General features: G+C 38.5%; 1 protein-coding gene across 8 annotated transcripts in view; it reads left to right on the top strand.

Moving 5' to 3' along the window:
- myo9aa (myosin IXAa) overlaps nt 1–17972 on the top strand; it is a 103527-nt gene that overhangs the window by 46913 nt on the left and 38642 nt on the right. For 7 of the 8 annotated variants that reach the window (XM_081605030.1, XM_081605025.1, XM_081605029.1 and 4 more), the window contains exons 3-12: nt 1656–1750; nt 2256–2318; nt 2756–2855; nt 4967–5020; nt 7605–7702; nt 7806–7932; nt 8540–8629; nt 11566–11682; nt 11827–11961; nt 17563–17684. In XM_081605030.1, coding sequence (XP_081461156.1) covers nt 1656–1750; nt 2256–2318; nt 2756–2855; nt 4967–5020; nt 7605–7702; nt 7806–7932; nt 8540–8629; nt 11566–11682; nt 11827–11961; nt 17563–17684 — 1001 coding nt within the window. The remainder of the gene's footprint in view (nt 1–1655; nt 1751–2255; nt 2319–2755; nt 2856–4966; nt 5021–7604; nt 7703–7805; nt 7933–8539; nt 8630–11565; nt 11683–11826; nt 11962–17562; nt 17685–17972) is intronic. The other variant, XM_081605027.1, reaches the window with a different exon arrangement.

Here is a 17972-nt window from a genome sequence, read left to right as displayed (position 1 = left end):
TGGGGTCTGTGACCTGACAGCAGTGTGAGAGCTGCTGTGCTTGGTTTTTATTGGCTAAAGACGCTGGAAATTTTTTTATCATCATCTGAGAAACTGTTGTTGGTCTGTCCCCGTCTGACCTGCAGTCACTGAACCAAGCAGGTCAGCTCAGTTCACGGAGAGAGGGTGCCACGAACAGCAAGCACCTCTGGAAATATCGGAAATATGTTCTTCATTTTGACCTTGTGGGCCAATAGAATCTTAATGTTTTTTAGCTTGGTGGTAAACAAAGTTTGTCTTGATAGTATGATATCTACCAGGTGTAACACCAGTACAGGGTGGTACACAAAACTCCTTCCAGCTCTTCAAACATGGTGACTGCCCATTGCCTTCTCTTCTCACTTCACTGCTCTGTCTGAGATTTCTCCCATTGACCTCGATTCCTCCAGTAGAACCTGGCCAATCGGCGAACAGAAGAAGTTGTGAATGATGACTTTTGCAGTCGGTCTGTAGTTTTAACGATGGCAGTGGAAGAAGTGAACGAATTCGCCGTTCAGTATGTGTTAGCCATGCTTCCAAATATTGAATTAACCTTAACGACAGTGGCAGATGGTTATTCAGAGTGCAGGCAATTTCTGGTGAGCATCATAGCATCGAACATTACATACTTCACAGCCAGACGTTAGTGATTGGGTAACATTTAAAAGCTCAACGCCTCCAGCAAATAATCGTTTCTCAAAAGTTTAGACTCCAGACCTTCTGTATGAAGAGAATCGTAGAACTGTGAAGGACTGGTTTTTACCAGGCTACCTGACCAGTGAGCATTGTAAAACATCATCTCCTGATACGCTAGCAACTATTAGCTAGCCTTCTCCACACTTAGTGCTGCTGCCTTGCATTATTTAGTCTGCAGGTTTGGGAAACTGGAATAAATAAATAAATGTGAGTATATTTTCCTTCAATCAGTTTTGGTTGTATTGGGACAAATACTAAGTGGTCATAGTTTCATTACCGCTGGAGCTATTTCTTGGAGTGTGTTTGTAAGCAGCGTTCGGTGAAGGGCGAGGTCAGGGAGGGGTGTTTTCCCTTTTCACAGACGAGAGGCTTTAGACAGCTCTTAGTGCTTCTCAGAGGAATTTGTTTACTTGTGGTGGAGCTACAAATAACTTCAGAGTTTATATATGGTAAAAAAAAAAAAAAAAAGCTTACTTCCCCTCCAGGCAGCCATACAACAAAAACAGAGCTATGAGGGGAAATACTGGCTTGTCTTATTGCAGCACCACCACTACACATGTTCCACACGGCCACATGGATCTCATTACTCACTGAAGATTCCCCCTTATCCTCTTGGCCCTTCTTTAGTCTTCCTCTGGCAATTTGTCCGACGCCTTCTTTAAGACATCCTGGCAATCTGTTATTAATCTCCGTCAGAATGACATAGTCTTAACCGAGCCGTCAAAATGTGTGCTCTCTAACCGTGACCGCTTCAAGGTAATCCGACATGAGGCTGATCATTCTCCACACTCGACTCGCATCAAGACTGTGCACACCTAAAGTCGACTCACAACCTGACCCTTTCTGCCAATAACTTCTGTGAAATGAAAAAATAAAAATAAATTACAGTTTTGTCAGTTTTCTTTTTTTCTGATCGCATCTTTCTGTTTTCCCCCCTGCAGGCGTTTGGGAATGCAAAAACAGCACATAATAACAACTCCAGTCGCTTTGGCAAGTTCATTCAGGTGAACTACCAGGAGAGTGGCACTGTGAGAGGGTAAGAAGGACAAGCATCTACCGCTTTCTACAAACCTACTTTCTCTACTACTTTCTCTCTAATTATTTGTCGATGGCAGATTTGAATGTTTTGATTTGATCAACCTGTGTCTGTAAGTAGTGATATTTGAGGTTGACTCAGCAGGAATCCTGACTTGAATCTGATAGAGATTCTGTGCAGGGAGCTTGTAACACCTCATTATGTAGCAACTCTGCAGTATGTAATAAAATCATACTTTAAGATGCAATAAAACATAATTCAAACCACATCCTGTAATAATTGAGACAAACTGTGATAAAATACATTTTGAATCATTTTACCCTGATTGGTATGTAGGTTAATACTGACAGTTTGGGATATGAAACTGAAAAGGCAACTAAAGGACCAAAAACATGGGATTTATTGACAAAAGTTTCAATTTAAATGCATTTAGGATCTACAATCTGATTGTTATTTAAAGTACAATTTGGTCTCAGCTGTATTTGGTATTGTTCTGTTCATACAGGGCGTATGTAGAAAAATACCTCTTGGAGAAGTCGAGACTGGTCTATCAAGAGCACAATGAGCGGTAAGTACCTCTGCACTGAGATCAGATTCAGAATGTCTGACAGACATAAACAAATATATGCAATTTTAGGGTCTTGACATCCACAGCATAAAAATCATATTTAAATGTGTGAGAACAATAAGTTCAAAATTTCACAATATAATCACAAATCAAAGTCTGAGGAGATTGCTTCCTTTGTTAAATATTAAATGGGAGTATTGTAAATTTAAGGTGAAACTGCTCACTTTCACTGTGTGAGCAGTTAAACTATTTCACCAAACTGATTGACTTTTGCAGAGATGGAAAACAAAGGATTTCAAACTACTTAAAAAAAAAAAAGATGTGAAAAGACTTTTTTACTGTTTTAGTGAAAGTGTTTCTGGACTCCGAGACCATTTACTTAATCATCCATCTATATATTTATGACGTGTTTTCTTTCCTCCTCTTCTTTTTCTTAGAAACTACCATGTGTTTTATTACCTGCTGGCAGGATCGAGTGAAGAAGAAAGAAAAGCCTTTCACCTTAAGAAGCCTGAAGAATATCATTACCTCAGTCAGGTAGAGGCTTTTATAGCACCATAAATGTTTCCCATGTGTTGAGCATACTTTCTGTTTAGTTTTTCTGCCATCAGTTCATCATTCTCAGGGTCCAGGCGCAGGAAAACAAAAAGTCGGGACACATCGGAAACGCTCTCGGTGGCTTTTTAACACAAACTAATTACCCTTTCCTTCGCAAGCACATGGGATATTTACCATCTTAATTCCCTCGTCTACTTCCACAACACAAGCCGCTTAATTTGTTTGCTTTGCTTTTGTGGGAGTATTTTTGGTAATAGCTTCTGCATATGTGTTAGGTAGGTTTTAGCACATGCTTTCTGACTCATAAAACGGGATAAGAGGAAGGGGGGAAAAAGCTTTGTTGTGTTCCTTGCCACAAAAACGAGTTTCGCATAAGAACACATGAAACATAGGGAATGCGGATGTCCTATAAAACTTGTTGCCTCTGTGCCTCTGGGCTTTCATAGTCACGATATGACAACCAGGGACCCGGTTCCCCCACCTCCTCCTCCACCTACGCAGAGGAGAGCAGGGAATTCCTCCCATTCCTCCCAGCCGCCGGCGTTCACATGCAAACACGTGGATACATTCGTGTGCTGCATGTTGTTCACATCCCATTGGTTTACTTCAGCGCATTGTTTTGTGGAGCTTAAAATGCACCTCTTGCACCTTTAACCCCACCTGATCGGCTGTGACATGCCATCCAGATTTATTGCCGTTTCTTTTCTTTTGTCAGTTTTCATTATGTGTCCTTTAGGGTTTCTTGTATTTTTCTTAACACAAATTTGCTCCTGCACCCAGAAATGCAGTTGAATTAAAGTTTGTTGAGGTTAAGCCTTGTGGGTTTTTAAATTAAAGCAGCCTGTTTGTTTTAGTGTTAATGAAAAACTATATATTAGTGACTCGTTTTAAGTGCAAGCTCTGTCGAGTATATAGTAATGATTCAAATATTTACAAACACACAACCTTCACAATTCATGTTGCCAGAGTTTTCTAAAAAAGTAATTTTCTTTTTTTTAATTTTAATTTGAAAAATTACAGATTTACATGAAATTACATATTCTGTATCACACTCATCTTTCCAGTGTCTGGTTCTTTTTTTTCCAGTATTGATCATTTCTAAGCTACAGTCACGTCTTGACTGCATTTCTATGCATTTTTCATTTTAAAATTCTGCATTTTTTTCATAAATGTGTGATGTTAGCTATGTATTTATGACAAATATTTGTGTAGACTTCAGGCTTTAAATACTACACCTACAGAAAATACATCGTATAGATAGATGGACAGATGAATGAATATAAAGACGAATGTATTAATAGACAGATGCACCTAGATTTAGATGGAGTGAAGAGCAGATGGATTCATATTTATATGGATTAATAAATGGATAGATGATGGTCAAATGATGATGAGCTCACTAAATTACTTTAGAAATAGACTGTACATGTTATTTTCCATGTGGTCATGAGACGGCAAAGAGTTCAACGATTGATTGATTGATTGATTGATTGATTGATTGATTGATTGATTGATTGATTGATTGATTGATTGATTGATTGATTGATTGATTGATTGATTGATTGATTTGTGATGCTGGAAGCAGCGACAGAACGCTCAGACAAAGCAGGGTTGGTTTATTTTAAAACAAGACTTGAAGGTCATTTCAAATTCTTCTTGTGTAATAACCTGAATACCTGATATTAGATCTAATATGATCCAATATTAGATCATATTAGAATAATAATGTTTTTTTTTTTTATCATAATCTTCTTAATTTATTTTGTTGAGACATTTTTAAAACAGGAAATAAAAAAAACTCATGGCTCAGACAGGCAGTAATTCATCATTTACTGTGATTAGTACATAAAGAAAGGATGTGTTAACCTGCTTTCTTCCCCGTTTGTCTCTACTAGCTGCTCTGTGTTACTGTGTATGGATGTTTACTCCTCCGCTTTGAATTGTGTTATTCAGTCAGACTGGATAAGCATTAATCTGCACCGTGATGAGCTGGTCATTCTGCTGCTGTTGAAATGTCTGAGCCTCTCTGTTGACATGCCGCCGTCTAACCCTGACCCCGCTGCCTGTGAACTCTGCCCTAACATTTCCAGATGACAAAGACAAGCAGCCGTCCGCACTGGGACAGTTACTGTGAGAGTGAACCGGTCAGTATATGAGCCTCAGCTGAGTGTCAACTATCTGCACCGTTTGGGGGCTGGGGGATTAGATTTAATGTCACCTGAACGCTTTGGGAACAAGCCACACCTTTCCTGCACACCCTCTCCCCAAAGCCCCTTTCCTCCACTGGTTTTGTTGCTTTTTGGGGTATTTCCTGGTTTGGGTTAACTTATGTTTATTTTAGCCCGGTTTGTTTTTGCCTTCCCCTCCGTTGTGCTGGTATGTCTAGTCACAGTAGCTCTCTCTCTGCCTGTTTTGATTTTGATCATTCCCAGTCCAGCATTTCCACTTCAAACAGAGCATTTAATCCACCTGTGTTCTCATTACCGACTGTTTTATGCACCCAGAAATATTTTAAAACATTGTTCTTTTTTTATGATTATGGAATAACCAGTTTACCCATCTTTCAGCCAGCTGATCCAAAGTGTGCAGCATTATGCACCATGCAGCCAGACAAAACTTGCATTAAAGAATCTTTAAAATCTCAAAAGTAAAGCGATTAAACATTTTAGCAGTTTTGAAAACAGAACTTTTTGAAATATGATCCTGGTAAAATGACCCATTTCTGTTCAGCTTTTAGACCTGAGTGAATTGACACTCGCTGTGGAAATGCTGGATTGATAAAGGTTAGTGATCAAAAACGACTGCCTGTAATCGGTTGTGTATTTGGTCTTTGTGTTCTCTCCTTTCTGTTTTTCCTCCCCACTCTCGTTTTCCACTTTAAAATATTGCTAAAGTACACTGTCTTATTGTAAATGTCCGTGAGTGGTATTTATTTCACATTATGAAAAATGTAAATAAAAATGTAAAACTTTAGAAAAGTATCAGGGAAACAACAATATTTATTTTTATGTCTTGATTGATAATTCTTCAGGCTGTTTCAGTCCAATGCCTGAAATTATTATAAAGTCAAGGAAATTTCAGAAATGTGTTTTTTTTGTAATTGAAATAATCTTTTGCCATTTTGTACTTTTGCAGTTTTGCGCCATTAACCCTTTTGCATTTGACAACCAATCATTTAGAGTAATTTTCTCTACTGAATTTGCTTCAAGGAAATGTGACGTTGATCCAGCGAATAATATCTATTAACAGGAGATATTTAATAATATAGAATAAAATGAAGCCATACGAGAGTCATGGCTGGATGCTGAACTACGAGAAATTATACCCAATACTCGGGTACAATGGTATGAAAAATAATAGTCAGAAGGTGTGAATTAGCTAAAGTGAGGATTTAAATGTAACTTATGAGTTATCTGCAGACTCCTAATCTCCTGTAACAAACCATGTTGTATTGACACAACCTGATTTTAAAACATCTGTTCCAACATATTTTAGTTAAATCAGCAAAAAAAAATCAAAGATAGAACGTCTTAGCAGATCGTAAATTGTATAATAACACCAATATGCTGATAGTTAATCAACTAAATAATGATGGATCTTTACTATTTGCTAAAGACACAGCTTTCCAATCATCCACTGTAGAACTTCATTTATTCTCAACTTTCTTACTTCATTTCGTTCTACCACAAAATGCTGCAATGGGCAAAAGATGAGTGAGGAGGAAATATGAAGTCACGCAAAGTCCCCCCCAAAAAAGTAAAATCATTGACAGACCTTCAGGAAATCTGGAGAACTGCTGATCAACAACGCTTTTAAAGGATCAGAAGGAAGTCTGACTCACTGAAAAGAAACGACAAATAGTTTAGAGGTGGTTCCTTTCTGCGGTAATGTCAGTCGGAGTTTCTGCTCTGATTGATTGAAACTAGGGAGTGATAATTTGTGATCATAGCTGCAGTTAAGAAATTTTGGATTACAATGAATTTGTGAAGCTACGCTAACTTTGTGGTTAGCTTATCGTCCTCTCATAAACAAACAAACCCAGATTCAGCCACAATTTCATGTTGAACTATTTTTGGCTGCTAAGCATTTTATGTTAGCAATATTATAATGATAGATTCTTTTTTTTTTTATAATTGGAGTGACTGCATGATTCTAGTGTAAGTGCTGTACGGTGCTAATTTAGCATCAGCTACGTCCAATCATGACCTTAAATCTGCAGCTTTTTCCACACGTTGCTGCTGTTGCCTAAAGTCAAACACCCCCCGTTTCTCCTTCCAGCTATTTTAGTTTGTCATACATCACTTAGACACAAACAAAGCCATAAATCACGGCTCCTCTCTGCTCTCTTGACGGCTCGCCAAAATTCTGCGGACTCGTTTTAAGGAGGAAGCCAGGCCAGATTTTCAACTCCATGTGCACACAAGTCGCTCTGCACATCAGGCGGGAGTGTTGGTTTGACCCAGAGAGCCCTGATCATAGCCTGTTCTGGCAGGAGTCACTTATTTTGACTCCTTCAGGCAACCTGGCTATTTTCAGTCCCAGTTACAAAGTAAACTCCAAAGATCTATTTCAAGCCTCTTTTTTTGCGATAAGTTTGATGAATGCTAAGATACGTTAAGGTCGAGTGGACGTCAGCAGGCTTCAGTGAGCTCACTGTAATTTGCTGTTGGCCCTGATGGCTCCCAGTGGATGTAGGGCCTGATAACAGCCAGGCTCTGCTTCTTGTAGGACTGCTTCACCGTCGAAGGAGAGGACCTGAAGCATGACTTTGAGAGGCTCCAGCTGGCCATGGAGATGGTGGGCTTTCTCCCTGCCACGCGCAAACAGTGAGTGACGCAGGAAAACCGAAGGTTCAGTGGGGCTTTCCTATCCTGACGCTTTCTGACCAGGGTTAAATTGTTTTCCGTTTGTTCACGATGTGTGAAACAGGATCTTTTCTCTGCTGTCGGCCATCCTTCACCTGGGAAACATTCGCTACAAGAGGAAGACCTACAGGGATGACTCCATCGACATCTGTAACCCTGAGGTGCTGCCTGTTGTCTCAGAGCTGCTGGAGGTACGGCAGAGGAGTTTTACTTCACTTCTTATCTGAAACTAACTTTAAATCCTCACTGCTTTTGCTAAGGATTATCTGCTTTACTTCCTTGAACAGGTTAGGATAGGTCTATACTCTATAATATACTCATTACATTTTTTGCACAAAATCATTCTTGGATGAGGAGATGTTAGTCTGATCAGTTCTGCCTATTTTCAGCTCCTTTCAGAATGAGCTGTTTTAGGTCCTCTTGTCACTTTATTTTTTTTTTTGAATAAAGACTTTATTTTTTTAGTTCTGCATTCAAATTCAATACTTGTATGTGAAATTGATTTTATCTACCTCCACAAAGATCTGAAAGTCAGCCACTCTCTCATGGCAGAGGAAACGTGGAGAGACGTGACTCTCAGACCCTCCTGCCAGGTCGTGTACATGGTTACCAAGTCACTCCACTGTTGCCAACTTAGCGACTTTGTCACTATATTTAGCGACTTCTCAGACAAAAATATACATATATGTATATATATATCTGCAAGTGAGGCTTTTTAAAAAACACTACAATTAGGGCAAACCTAATAGAAAGTGGCAGGAAAGTCACGATTTTTATCCGTGTCTGTGTTGATACCAGGTCAAAGAGGAGATGCTGTTTGAAGCTCTGACAACAAGGAAGACAGTCACCGTGGGAGAGAAGCTGATTGTTCCCTACAAGCTGGCTGAGGTGAGAATGCAGATACTTTCCATTTCCCCAAACACCTAATAGGTTTTGAATAAACTTCCTGGACATTTCTGATTTAAGCTTCGCAGATTTCTGGGTCAGTATGAAAGTATTGGTCCTATGCTGTGGAGCTGTGATTGGTCATCCCCTGAATGAGTTGATACCCTACTTTCTGTTTATATCAACACTTGTTTTTTTTTACACGGGTGAAATAATGGCCATCATTCTTTAGTTCTTTATATCTAATGGCTGTCGTCAGGCAGGAATCAGTTCCCTCTCTGCTTTTGGGCTGAGAAAGCACAAAATACCGAAAATATCAGATTAATTTCACTTTGCAAACGGTTTGTTGCAGCATCAAACTTGGATACTTACTGCACATTTAGTATAGTTTAACCCATTTTGTGTCTGGTTTAGCGTACACAGACAAAGCTGCTCGTTCAGCTGTACATCTGAGTCACATCTTGTTCTACTAAAGGGAGCGGGTCGGCTCTCTCATTGTAGCTGCGGGTCTTTTTGAACCTGACACGGTCGTGTTGACAGGACAGGGTGCACCAGCACCAGATCTCCTCCTACTGGGTCCCTCCGTCTGCAGCCACACACACACACACACACACACACACACACATCATCACATCACAAAGTCTTTCAGCATGCTCAGGGAGAAGGGAATGCATATTTTTCATTGTGATCTACGCTCTAAAGATAAACGCACATCACCATCTACAGATTAAAGGCATCAGAAATGACAGATTCTAGCAACTATTTCAACTTTCCTCTCAATATTTGCAATGATATAGGCATAATTTTTCTTCCTTACTGCGTCTCAGCATCCGAGAAATCCAGTGTTGTGTTAAATATTCCCATCAAACCTCGTAATGACGTGCTGGATATTTAGGAGTCGTTCTAAATGAACAAACAGTGACTGCTATGGGAGCTCACTGGGTGGTCTTTATGTAAATATTGCTTCGACAGCCTCATTCCCTTTTGACTGCAATAAAGCAAAACAAAACTTAAAAGACGTCAACTCGTACGTTCTCTCCATTTTGGTCTCGATCGTGAATGCTTTCCGTCATCCATCCTTCCAGTAATGAAAAGCTCTCGGATCACTAAAGCAGAAAGGTAATATCCTTCCTGGCGTAGTGAAGACATATTTGGTGTGAGCGTGCTAAATAAACAGCCTGGTTAATTATTTCGAAAAAGGGAGGGTTTAGAGTGAGGAAGCTGCTCTGCGGTTTGTACTGTGTTACAGGAAGGTCAGATCTTCCCAGAATATTTGACAGTGTGATTCGTTTTACTGAGTCACACTGTTTCAATTGAACGACAATGCAGCTGTTATCACAAATACAGAGCAATCATCAGAGTGTATTGTATAGTGGGACTTTCTGCTGTGACACAATGCAGCATGGCAGAAAGTCTGGTCTGTTCTCATCTGGGCCAAGTTTCCACTCTCAGTACGATTTCTCCTTCCTGCCTTTTTATAGTTTTTGGAATATATTATATACATTGTCATAAATCCATATTGAGCAATTGGAGACATGACAGGACTATGTTGAAAGGATTTATTGTCAGGTGAAAGTTCAAAAGCTTGATTTTTAAAGCAGAAATGTAACATAAAAAAAAAAAACTCTTAAGTCCGATTTGTCTGAATTTTATATTTTACCCTGTCATATAAATCACTTTTATTGTCAATATTCTGATCCCATTTTTCAGCATATTTTATGACTGTTGAATACAAAAGCTGCCACAAAGTCAGATGCAGATGGCCGAGCTCTAATGTCTGACACAGATGTGTCTCGAAGTGAACTCGAGGGGTGACTCAGGGATGGCGTCTTAAATTTCGACTCCTACGTTAAAACGCAAAAGCTGGGAGCCCTTTTACAATTTGCCCTCGATTTTTAAACTTAGCCTTACAAAAAAAAAAGGGTCACCAAGCATTTTAAAAAGATTAACCACACGTATGTCTAAAGACAAAAAAAAGAAAGCAGAAGCTTTTCATGCATCCCCACCTGCCTCAGGGGGGAAATTTGAACAGAACCAGCAGTAAAAAGGACAGATCAAAATCTACAGGAAGCTAAATTCTGTCATTGCATCGAGAAATATGGATTAATACAAAGAATAGATTCAGCATGTAATAACCAAAATAATTTATACCTTCAGCAGATTTAGATTTTAAATCATTTTATTTTGACTTATAAGAAGGAAATAAGATCAGAATCTCTCAAAAGATAATAAAATAAGGCAAAAAGATTTTCAGTTTGGGGAAACAAAATCTCTTTGTTTGCTACACTGATTTAAAAATAGTCTTGGTGCCATTTTTAAAATCTAAATGTCAGAAAGCAGGAAAAGGTGATTGTTACTGTCGGAATACACCAACAATAAAATCAAGTATAAAGAGACACTTATAGGATCTGGTCTTTACCAGGTGACATGAAGATGGTTGTACAATGTGATGAGGAGCTAATATTTTGATTGGACATGCAAGATTTAGTATTTAGTACTTTAAATAATGAAGGGAGTTTTAAGAAATGTTTCTGATATTGCTCTATAAATTAACCTTGCTTTGTGTGCTTTGCACTACTTTGTTGTTTTTTCCAGTTAAAAGCTAAATAAAATGCATTTAAGTTTCTGAAAATGGTTGAAGGGAGATGCATATTTTTAGTGCTGAGTAGTTGATGTGTAGTTGATGTCTGTCAGTATTTAGAAGTCTGATAATTTTTCATATTTAAACCATAGTTAGCCTATTTTCTAAAGTAAAAAAAAAAACCTTCTGCTTGCCTCTTCCTCTACCTTTTCCCCTCTTTAGGCAACACAAAAACTCATTCATTCTTAAAATATCAAATACTCTTTAAAAATGAGGACGGCAGAAATAGATTAGATTGCTCTGTGCATTTTCCAGTGGACTCTAGCTAAGTGTTGTGTTGCGTTCTTCCTCCTCTCAGGCTGGTACAGTGCGAGACTCGATGGCCAAGTCTCTGTACAGTGCTCTGTTTGACTGGATTGTCTTCAGGATCAACCACGCTCTGCTGAACAATAAAGACCTGGAGGAGACCACCAAGGTAAAATGAAACGGAAGCCCTCACCATTCAAATTTAAGAAAATTGTAATTTTTATAAAATTGCTACATTTTGTCCCAGATTTCAGCACATTCCAAATGGAAAATGTCAATTTGGTCATTTCTTTCTCGTCTTCCTTTACTTCAGATCTTGTCCATCGGTGTTCTTGACATCTTCGGTTTCGAGGACTACGAGAACAACAGCTTTGAGCAGTTCTGCATCAACTTTGCCAACGAGCGTCTTCAGCATTACTTCAACCAGCACATCTTTAAGCTTGAACAGGTAGGTTATGTTTTTTTTGTTTGTTTTTTTTTACCAGAAGAAGGTGTTCCTACGAAATATGCAAATGGTTCAGAGGATCTGTTTACCTGTTGTAACATGACCTGAAGTGAGTTACAGTTTCATTATACACCGAATACTTCAACATTCAAAAAGCAACTTGCCTGCACTGATGCCAGAGGCCATTTCTGTGAAATTTTTTGCAACAGTAAGACAATGGAGGTTCTTGTCATTGCATTGTGCAACCGCGTAGTAAAGCTGAGACTGTGTCCCCTGTGACTACCCAGCTGAAGATACAAACCCTCCTAAGTGATCTGATTAACTTCAAAGGCCTTTTAAAGTCATGATTTAAGATTTGCCCACAGGTTTACATTGTGTTTGCTTGGAATCAGCGGCCTGCCTGGGCATGTTTGGTTCTCTGGGCCCCCTTTTAAAGCCAGGAAAAAGATGCAGAATTACACAGTTTAGTCAAACAACAAGCTGCTCTAGTCACTGCTGTATGTGTGAAACGTAGGGAGGGATGCACAGAAATGAAAATGTGCGACGACATTGAGATTGCTGCCATGCCGATAGCCAATATTTACACAAGCTAACATGCTGACACTTCTCTGCTTTAGCTAATCCTGCACTGTCACAATTCAGAAACACGGACAGCAACAATATTTAAATAAATAGTACTTTTTAATATCAGATCAGATCTGCTCATTGGACCGATAGGTTAAAAAATGACTCGCCAAAAAATTTGGTTTTTATCTTTTTATTGCAGGTTGACTGAAAAAAAGAGCAAGAGTCTTTATTTGTAGCATGTTCAGTTCAGGCTGATGTATGTTGAGACTTTAAGATATTGTTCAGAGAACATTCACTTGATGATATTTCTTTTGTTTTTTTTAAACAATTTTTTATTTTTTATTTTTTCCAGCATTCCTACTCTTTTAGTCTTTATCTTGTTAAGCACACTTTGTTACGACCTGACTAAACCCCATTTTGCCTCCATAAAATCCAACCTCTGTGGCATGGATTCAGAGAGGTGTCAGAAACATTACTCAGAGGTTCTGGTCCACATCAACATCATGGCATTGCACACTTTCTGGAGGTTTGTCATTTATACAAACCCATGATGCAAATCTCATGTTCCACCACATCCCAAAATCACTCGTCTCGATTAAGATCTAATATGACATTGGAGTACGGTGAGGTTATTGGTTTCGTATTGCACCTTTTCACGTGGTGCGTTATACTGCTGGTAGATTGGTACCCTGTTGGTCAGCAACAACTCTAAGGTAAGTTTTAGTGCTTTATGATTCTCAGTTGGTACTAATGGTCAAAACTGTGCCATGGAAATATCTACCACCAGCTGCCTGAACGTTTGATGCACAATATGATAGAACCATTCTTTCATACTTTTCATATTAACATGGCATTCATAAATGAATGAATTAATATGGCATTCATAAATGAATGCCATGTTAATGGCAATGTTTTCTCAGTCTGTTATTGTCCGGTGTTGGTGAGCCTGTGTGGACTGTAGTTGACTGTTCTGTCACTGTGTTTCAAGGTTAACTAATGTGTTGTTGTTGCGGCATACCTTGATTGCTATGAGTGGTTGATTGGCTGATCAAAGCTGCCCATTTTCCTTTGGCATCAACACATTTTCATCAGTGTGGCTTTTCCTGCATACATCGGTTTGCTCTCTCATTTTTGAACCATTCTCTGTAAACCAGAGACATTTATAAAACTCCCAGTAGATCAACGGGCACTGGCAGGATGTGTTTTCTATCTGAAAGACTGTACCAGAGTAAGAAGTCACACCCTATGACTCCCCACACAATGAGGTCAGAAGCAAGTCAGTTTGTGTCTTTTAATCATTGGTAGGACTGGTTCTCTGCTTTGGCAGCTCCAGATGGATAAACAGTCATTGCTGGACAGAATACATCATTGTGCGTCACCAGTCCAGTCATTTTGGTCATAGTTCCACTCCAAGTACAGCCATCTTTTGCTCTGGCCTGTTTCTATATTGCATGATGACATGAAAAGTTTCCTATCTATGTCCTGATGGCATTGATATCACGGAACCAATGAAGGCATCTGCTCATTAGTACTGACAGTAACATCTGTTTACCCCATATGTAACTGCGTAACCTAACCACTTGGCCTCCTGCAAGCCTTAGATAGACCCTCTGTAAAAGTCCATCAAGGGCTGATAAAGCTGTCCAACACATCTATAAGTCATCCTCTATGTGCCGACTTTTATGTACTGTTTTGACTGACTGTCTGGCTCCAGTTACTGCCCGACAACTTATCACTTGACTCTTTGCTTTGGAGATGGGTTGGCTTTGCTTGCCTTTGATGTCCGCTCTAGACACACCAGCTTCCATAAGCGTATAAAACGCTAACTCCAGATTTCAATATTCTCAGTGTAAAGCATTTGAATTACAAACTCTTTTGGTGCCTCAGTTTCTCAATATCGACAATATTTAGCTTGTGTTGTACTTGGATCAAATCACCTCGGCTAGTTGGAGATCATCATGAGGAAAACCGTTTTTATAATACAATGTTTTTTTGTTTGTTTTTTGTTTTTGCTGCTCTTCATCAAGATGTATGAAAACTGCCTTTCAGAAAATTTTAAGATCTGATTTTAGAAAATTGAATTCTTAGCCTCAGCATTACATATTTGTTTGTTTTTGTTTTTTTCATTTTGAATGACTTAAATTATAATTACTGGGTTAGAATAGAATAGAGTATACTTTATTGACCCTGAAGGGGAAATTGCTTATTTGTTGACGAGTTACTCCTTCCAATTTGTTAAATATTAATAAAAATGTAACCTTAAGCAATATAAATTCTTGGAAAATAAATGCATAAAAATATACACTAGCAATTGGATTTAGAAGAATTTGCTCCTGGACTGCACCATTTGCTAAGTTAGGGTGTTAAAGTGCAGTTTTTGACTTTTAGTGTAGTGTTTGCTCCACAGTCATTGGTATGCCAGTGTAATACTGTACTGCATTTCTTTGTCCTTAGACTTCATCATCACCTTTGCATATTTTCACAGTTACAGCAAACTAAAACTCAGCCAGCAGGATTGGATTCAGTCAGAGCAATGTACAATTTTTTATTTAATATCACAGCTGGTTCTGATACCAAATTGCATCTGCTTGTGACATAACGTCCGGTCATAATTGAATGAAAAAAACAGGCCAACAGGGGGGAAAACAGAGCACTATTAGAGTGTGGAAAAATCAATGAGCTCCACTGAGTCAGTCTCTGGTAGTGATTCAGCTGAGATAAAACATCCAAAAGCGGCTTTGCTTCATGTTTCCAGTGAGGCCTGCTTCACACCCTCCTCTAGTACATTGCAATACTCTTAACTATTAAAGGATGTGGAAGAATTAAAGTGGAAGATCACTTTCTACTGAACAACCATAGGTGCAATGAAATGGTGTAGATCAATCTGTAAATCCGTTAGGATGGCCTAGTCAAAGTCTAGACCTAAATTCAATTCAGAATATTCAGCCAGGCTAGAAAACCAAAGTTTCCTAAATGTTAGTTGTTCAGATTAGGTTATTTTGCTAAGAAAATTGGAAACAATTGCAAAACTGGTGTAGATTAATCTCTCCAAAATGTTCAGATTACAACACGAAGTATCGAGTCAGAGGAGCTGAAGGTTTCACATTTTTATTTGTATACAATTTTAAAATCCACTCAGTAGTTATGGAGTACTTTATGTTGATGCTGGCCAACAAAAGAGAAGCATAAATGCTGCTGTTGTTTCATTAAACACATTTAAGGCAGTAAAAACAAAAAAACTCAAAAATGGGTCATTTCTTATAGTAAAAATCTAAAAGGTTCTAGCAAACACCTGCTCCTCATTCAGTGTAACGGTGCATGGTTGGAAGTATACGAAGCAGATAATATTCATTTTGTGAGTCAGAAGGGTGCTGACTCAACTTCTCTGGGTAATTACTCAGCTGTGGTTTCTGGAGGAGGAGGAGTGCTTGGTCCAGGATATTGCACTCACTGTGCACATCTTTAGATCTACTTTATGAAATTAATAAAGTGCAATCTTTTAAGCCAGACATTCTTTTAAAATTGAAAAATTCAAAAATGACTTGTTTGACTTATTTATTTTTCATTTTATTCATTTATTTCTATGAAAAGCAGATATAATACTGAGATATTGCTCCATTAACTACTTGATATCATTATGTTCATATTAAAACTCGTGGATCTAATTTTGACAGTTTTATTTTGTAGCACGTTGAAGTTAAAGTTTTGTTGTTTCATATTTTTCCCTGTGAACTTCACGTTCCTGCACACAGACAGAATAAACAATTCTTTACACTCAATTAGTTTTTTTTTCTACTTCCTGACTCCAGGGTAGGAACAAGAGAAGCAAGAAAAAAAATCCAGTCATTTTATTAAACCTCTCCTGGATTAAGGTTTTCATTGGATAAATGTCTTTCCCAGGAAGACATGAAACTGGGGAAGACGTTGTTTCTCAGAATAAGAAAGCACAGAGAGGTCAGACAAAGCCTGTGAATGTTGCTTTAATTGGCAAGTTATAAACTTGATGTGTAAATAACGGGTACTCTCATGAGGTAAGTGAATATTCTCTGATAGCTGAAGCATGGGGTAAGTCAAAGTGCTTTACAGGAAAACAAAGGAACAGAGATGAGACACCTTAAAAGCACCAAAACATGAAATAATACAAATACACTTTAAAATGCACAACAGCATCAAATAAATAGAAGGAAACACTAAAATGCAGATTTAATCAATTAATGGGTCATTACTTGAACATCTTCTTCCTACTCCTTTTTGAGCATGTTGAGGTTATTGTAATACAAAAGTATTACAATAACCTCAACATTACCTCAAAAGTAAGTCTTTTCCTTGTTCGTGTGTGTGACTCTATGCTTCTATCATGTTCAAAATAAATAAATGTTACTAGATCATCAACAAGATTTATTTACAGGGAGCCAGATGATTTATCTTCTTGCCGTTTGTTGAGACTTTGGCAGCAGAATTTTAAATAGATTTTTTTTTTCTAGAGAAGTATATAGATTTTATTACAATAACCAATCCAATTTAAAGCGAAAACACGCATCATTGTTTGTCTTGTTTTGGTAGAAAACCGTTTATTTTTCTTTTAATATTTTAAGGTGGTTGCATGCTGATTTAGAGAAAGACTTAATTTGTTTTTTTAAAATTGAGGTCCATGGTGACACCTACTTTTTTGCTATATGCTGTTTAGATGAGTGTTGACTTCTTACCTTGCTTTTTAAAGCCAAAAATCACATATAAAGTACAGGAAAAAAATCTATATAAAGTTGTATGTCATCAGCATACTGCATGCAGACACCTTGATGTTGTACAACTCCACAATCTGAGTTAGAATGATCAGGTAGATGACGACTAAAAGTTGCCCAAGAGTGGAACCCTGATGTGCCCCACATGTGTGCTCAGATTTACCGATACTTGGAAATAACCTAAAGTAGGACCTGAACCCAATCCCACCAAACAACACACCTTATCAAACCAAACTGCTGAAGGTCAGGTAGCGTTGACACTTGGCTTTCTTTTTGTCTTCATGTGACCCTGCAGGAGGAGTACAGAGCGGAGGGCATCAGCTGGAGGAACATCGATTACATCGACAATACGGGCTGCATTGGCCTGATCAGCAAGAAGCCCACAGCGCTGTTCCACCTGCTGGACGAAGAGTGCAAGTGAGTCGTCTAGTTTCACTGTTTCATTGCTTCGCAAAGTCTCTCTCTTTTTCTTTTTTTTTCCTTTTGTTTCTCTGTGAAAAGGTTCATCCAGTGCGTTTGGCTAGCTGAAACAAAACTGGCAGACATGCTGACACGACAGCAGAGTTTCTGGTTTCATTCCAACTGAGACCTCCGTTCTGTCTTCATGCTGAAACCCTGAAACCCCCATCAGCTGTAAAACCTAAAACGCTGGCCCAGGATGTGTGTATCCTCGCACTGTTGCTTCTCGCCACGGTTTTTGAATTC

Source organism: Poecilia reticulata, chromosome 3 (genome assembly GCF_904066995.2).
Source record: "Poecilia reticulata chromosome 3, P_reticulata-male-v2, whole genome shotgun sequence".
NCBI lineage: Eukaryota > Metazoa > Chordata > Actinopteri > Cyprinodontiformes > Poeciliidae > Poecilia > Poecilia reticulata.
The sequence above is the reverse complement of the archived record's forward strand: the minus strand, read 5'-3'. Positions and strand labels throughout refer to the sequence as shown.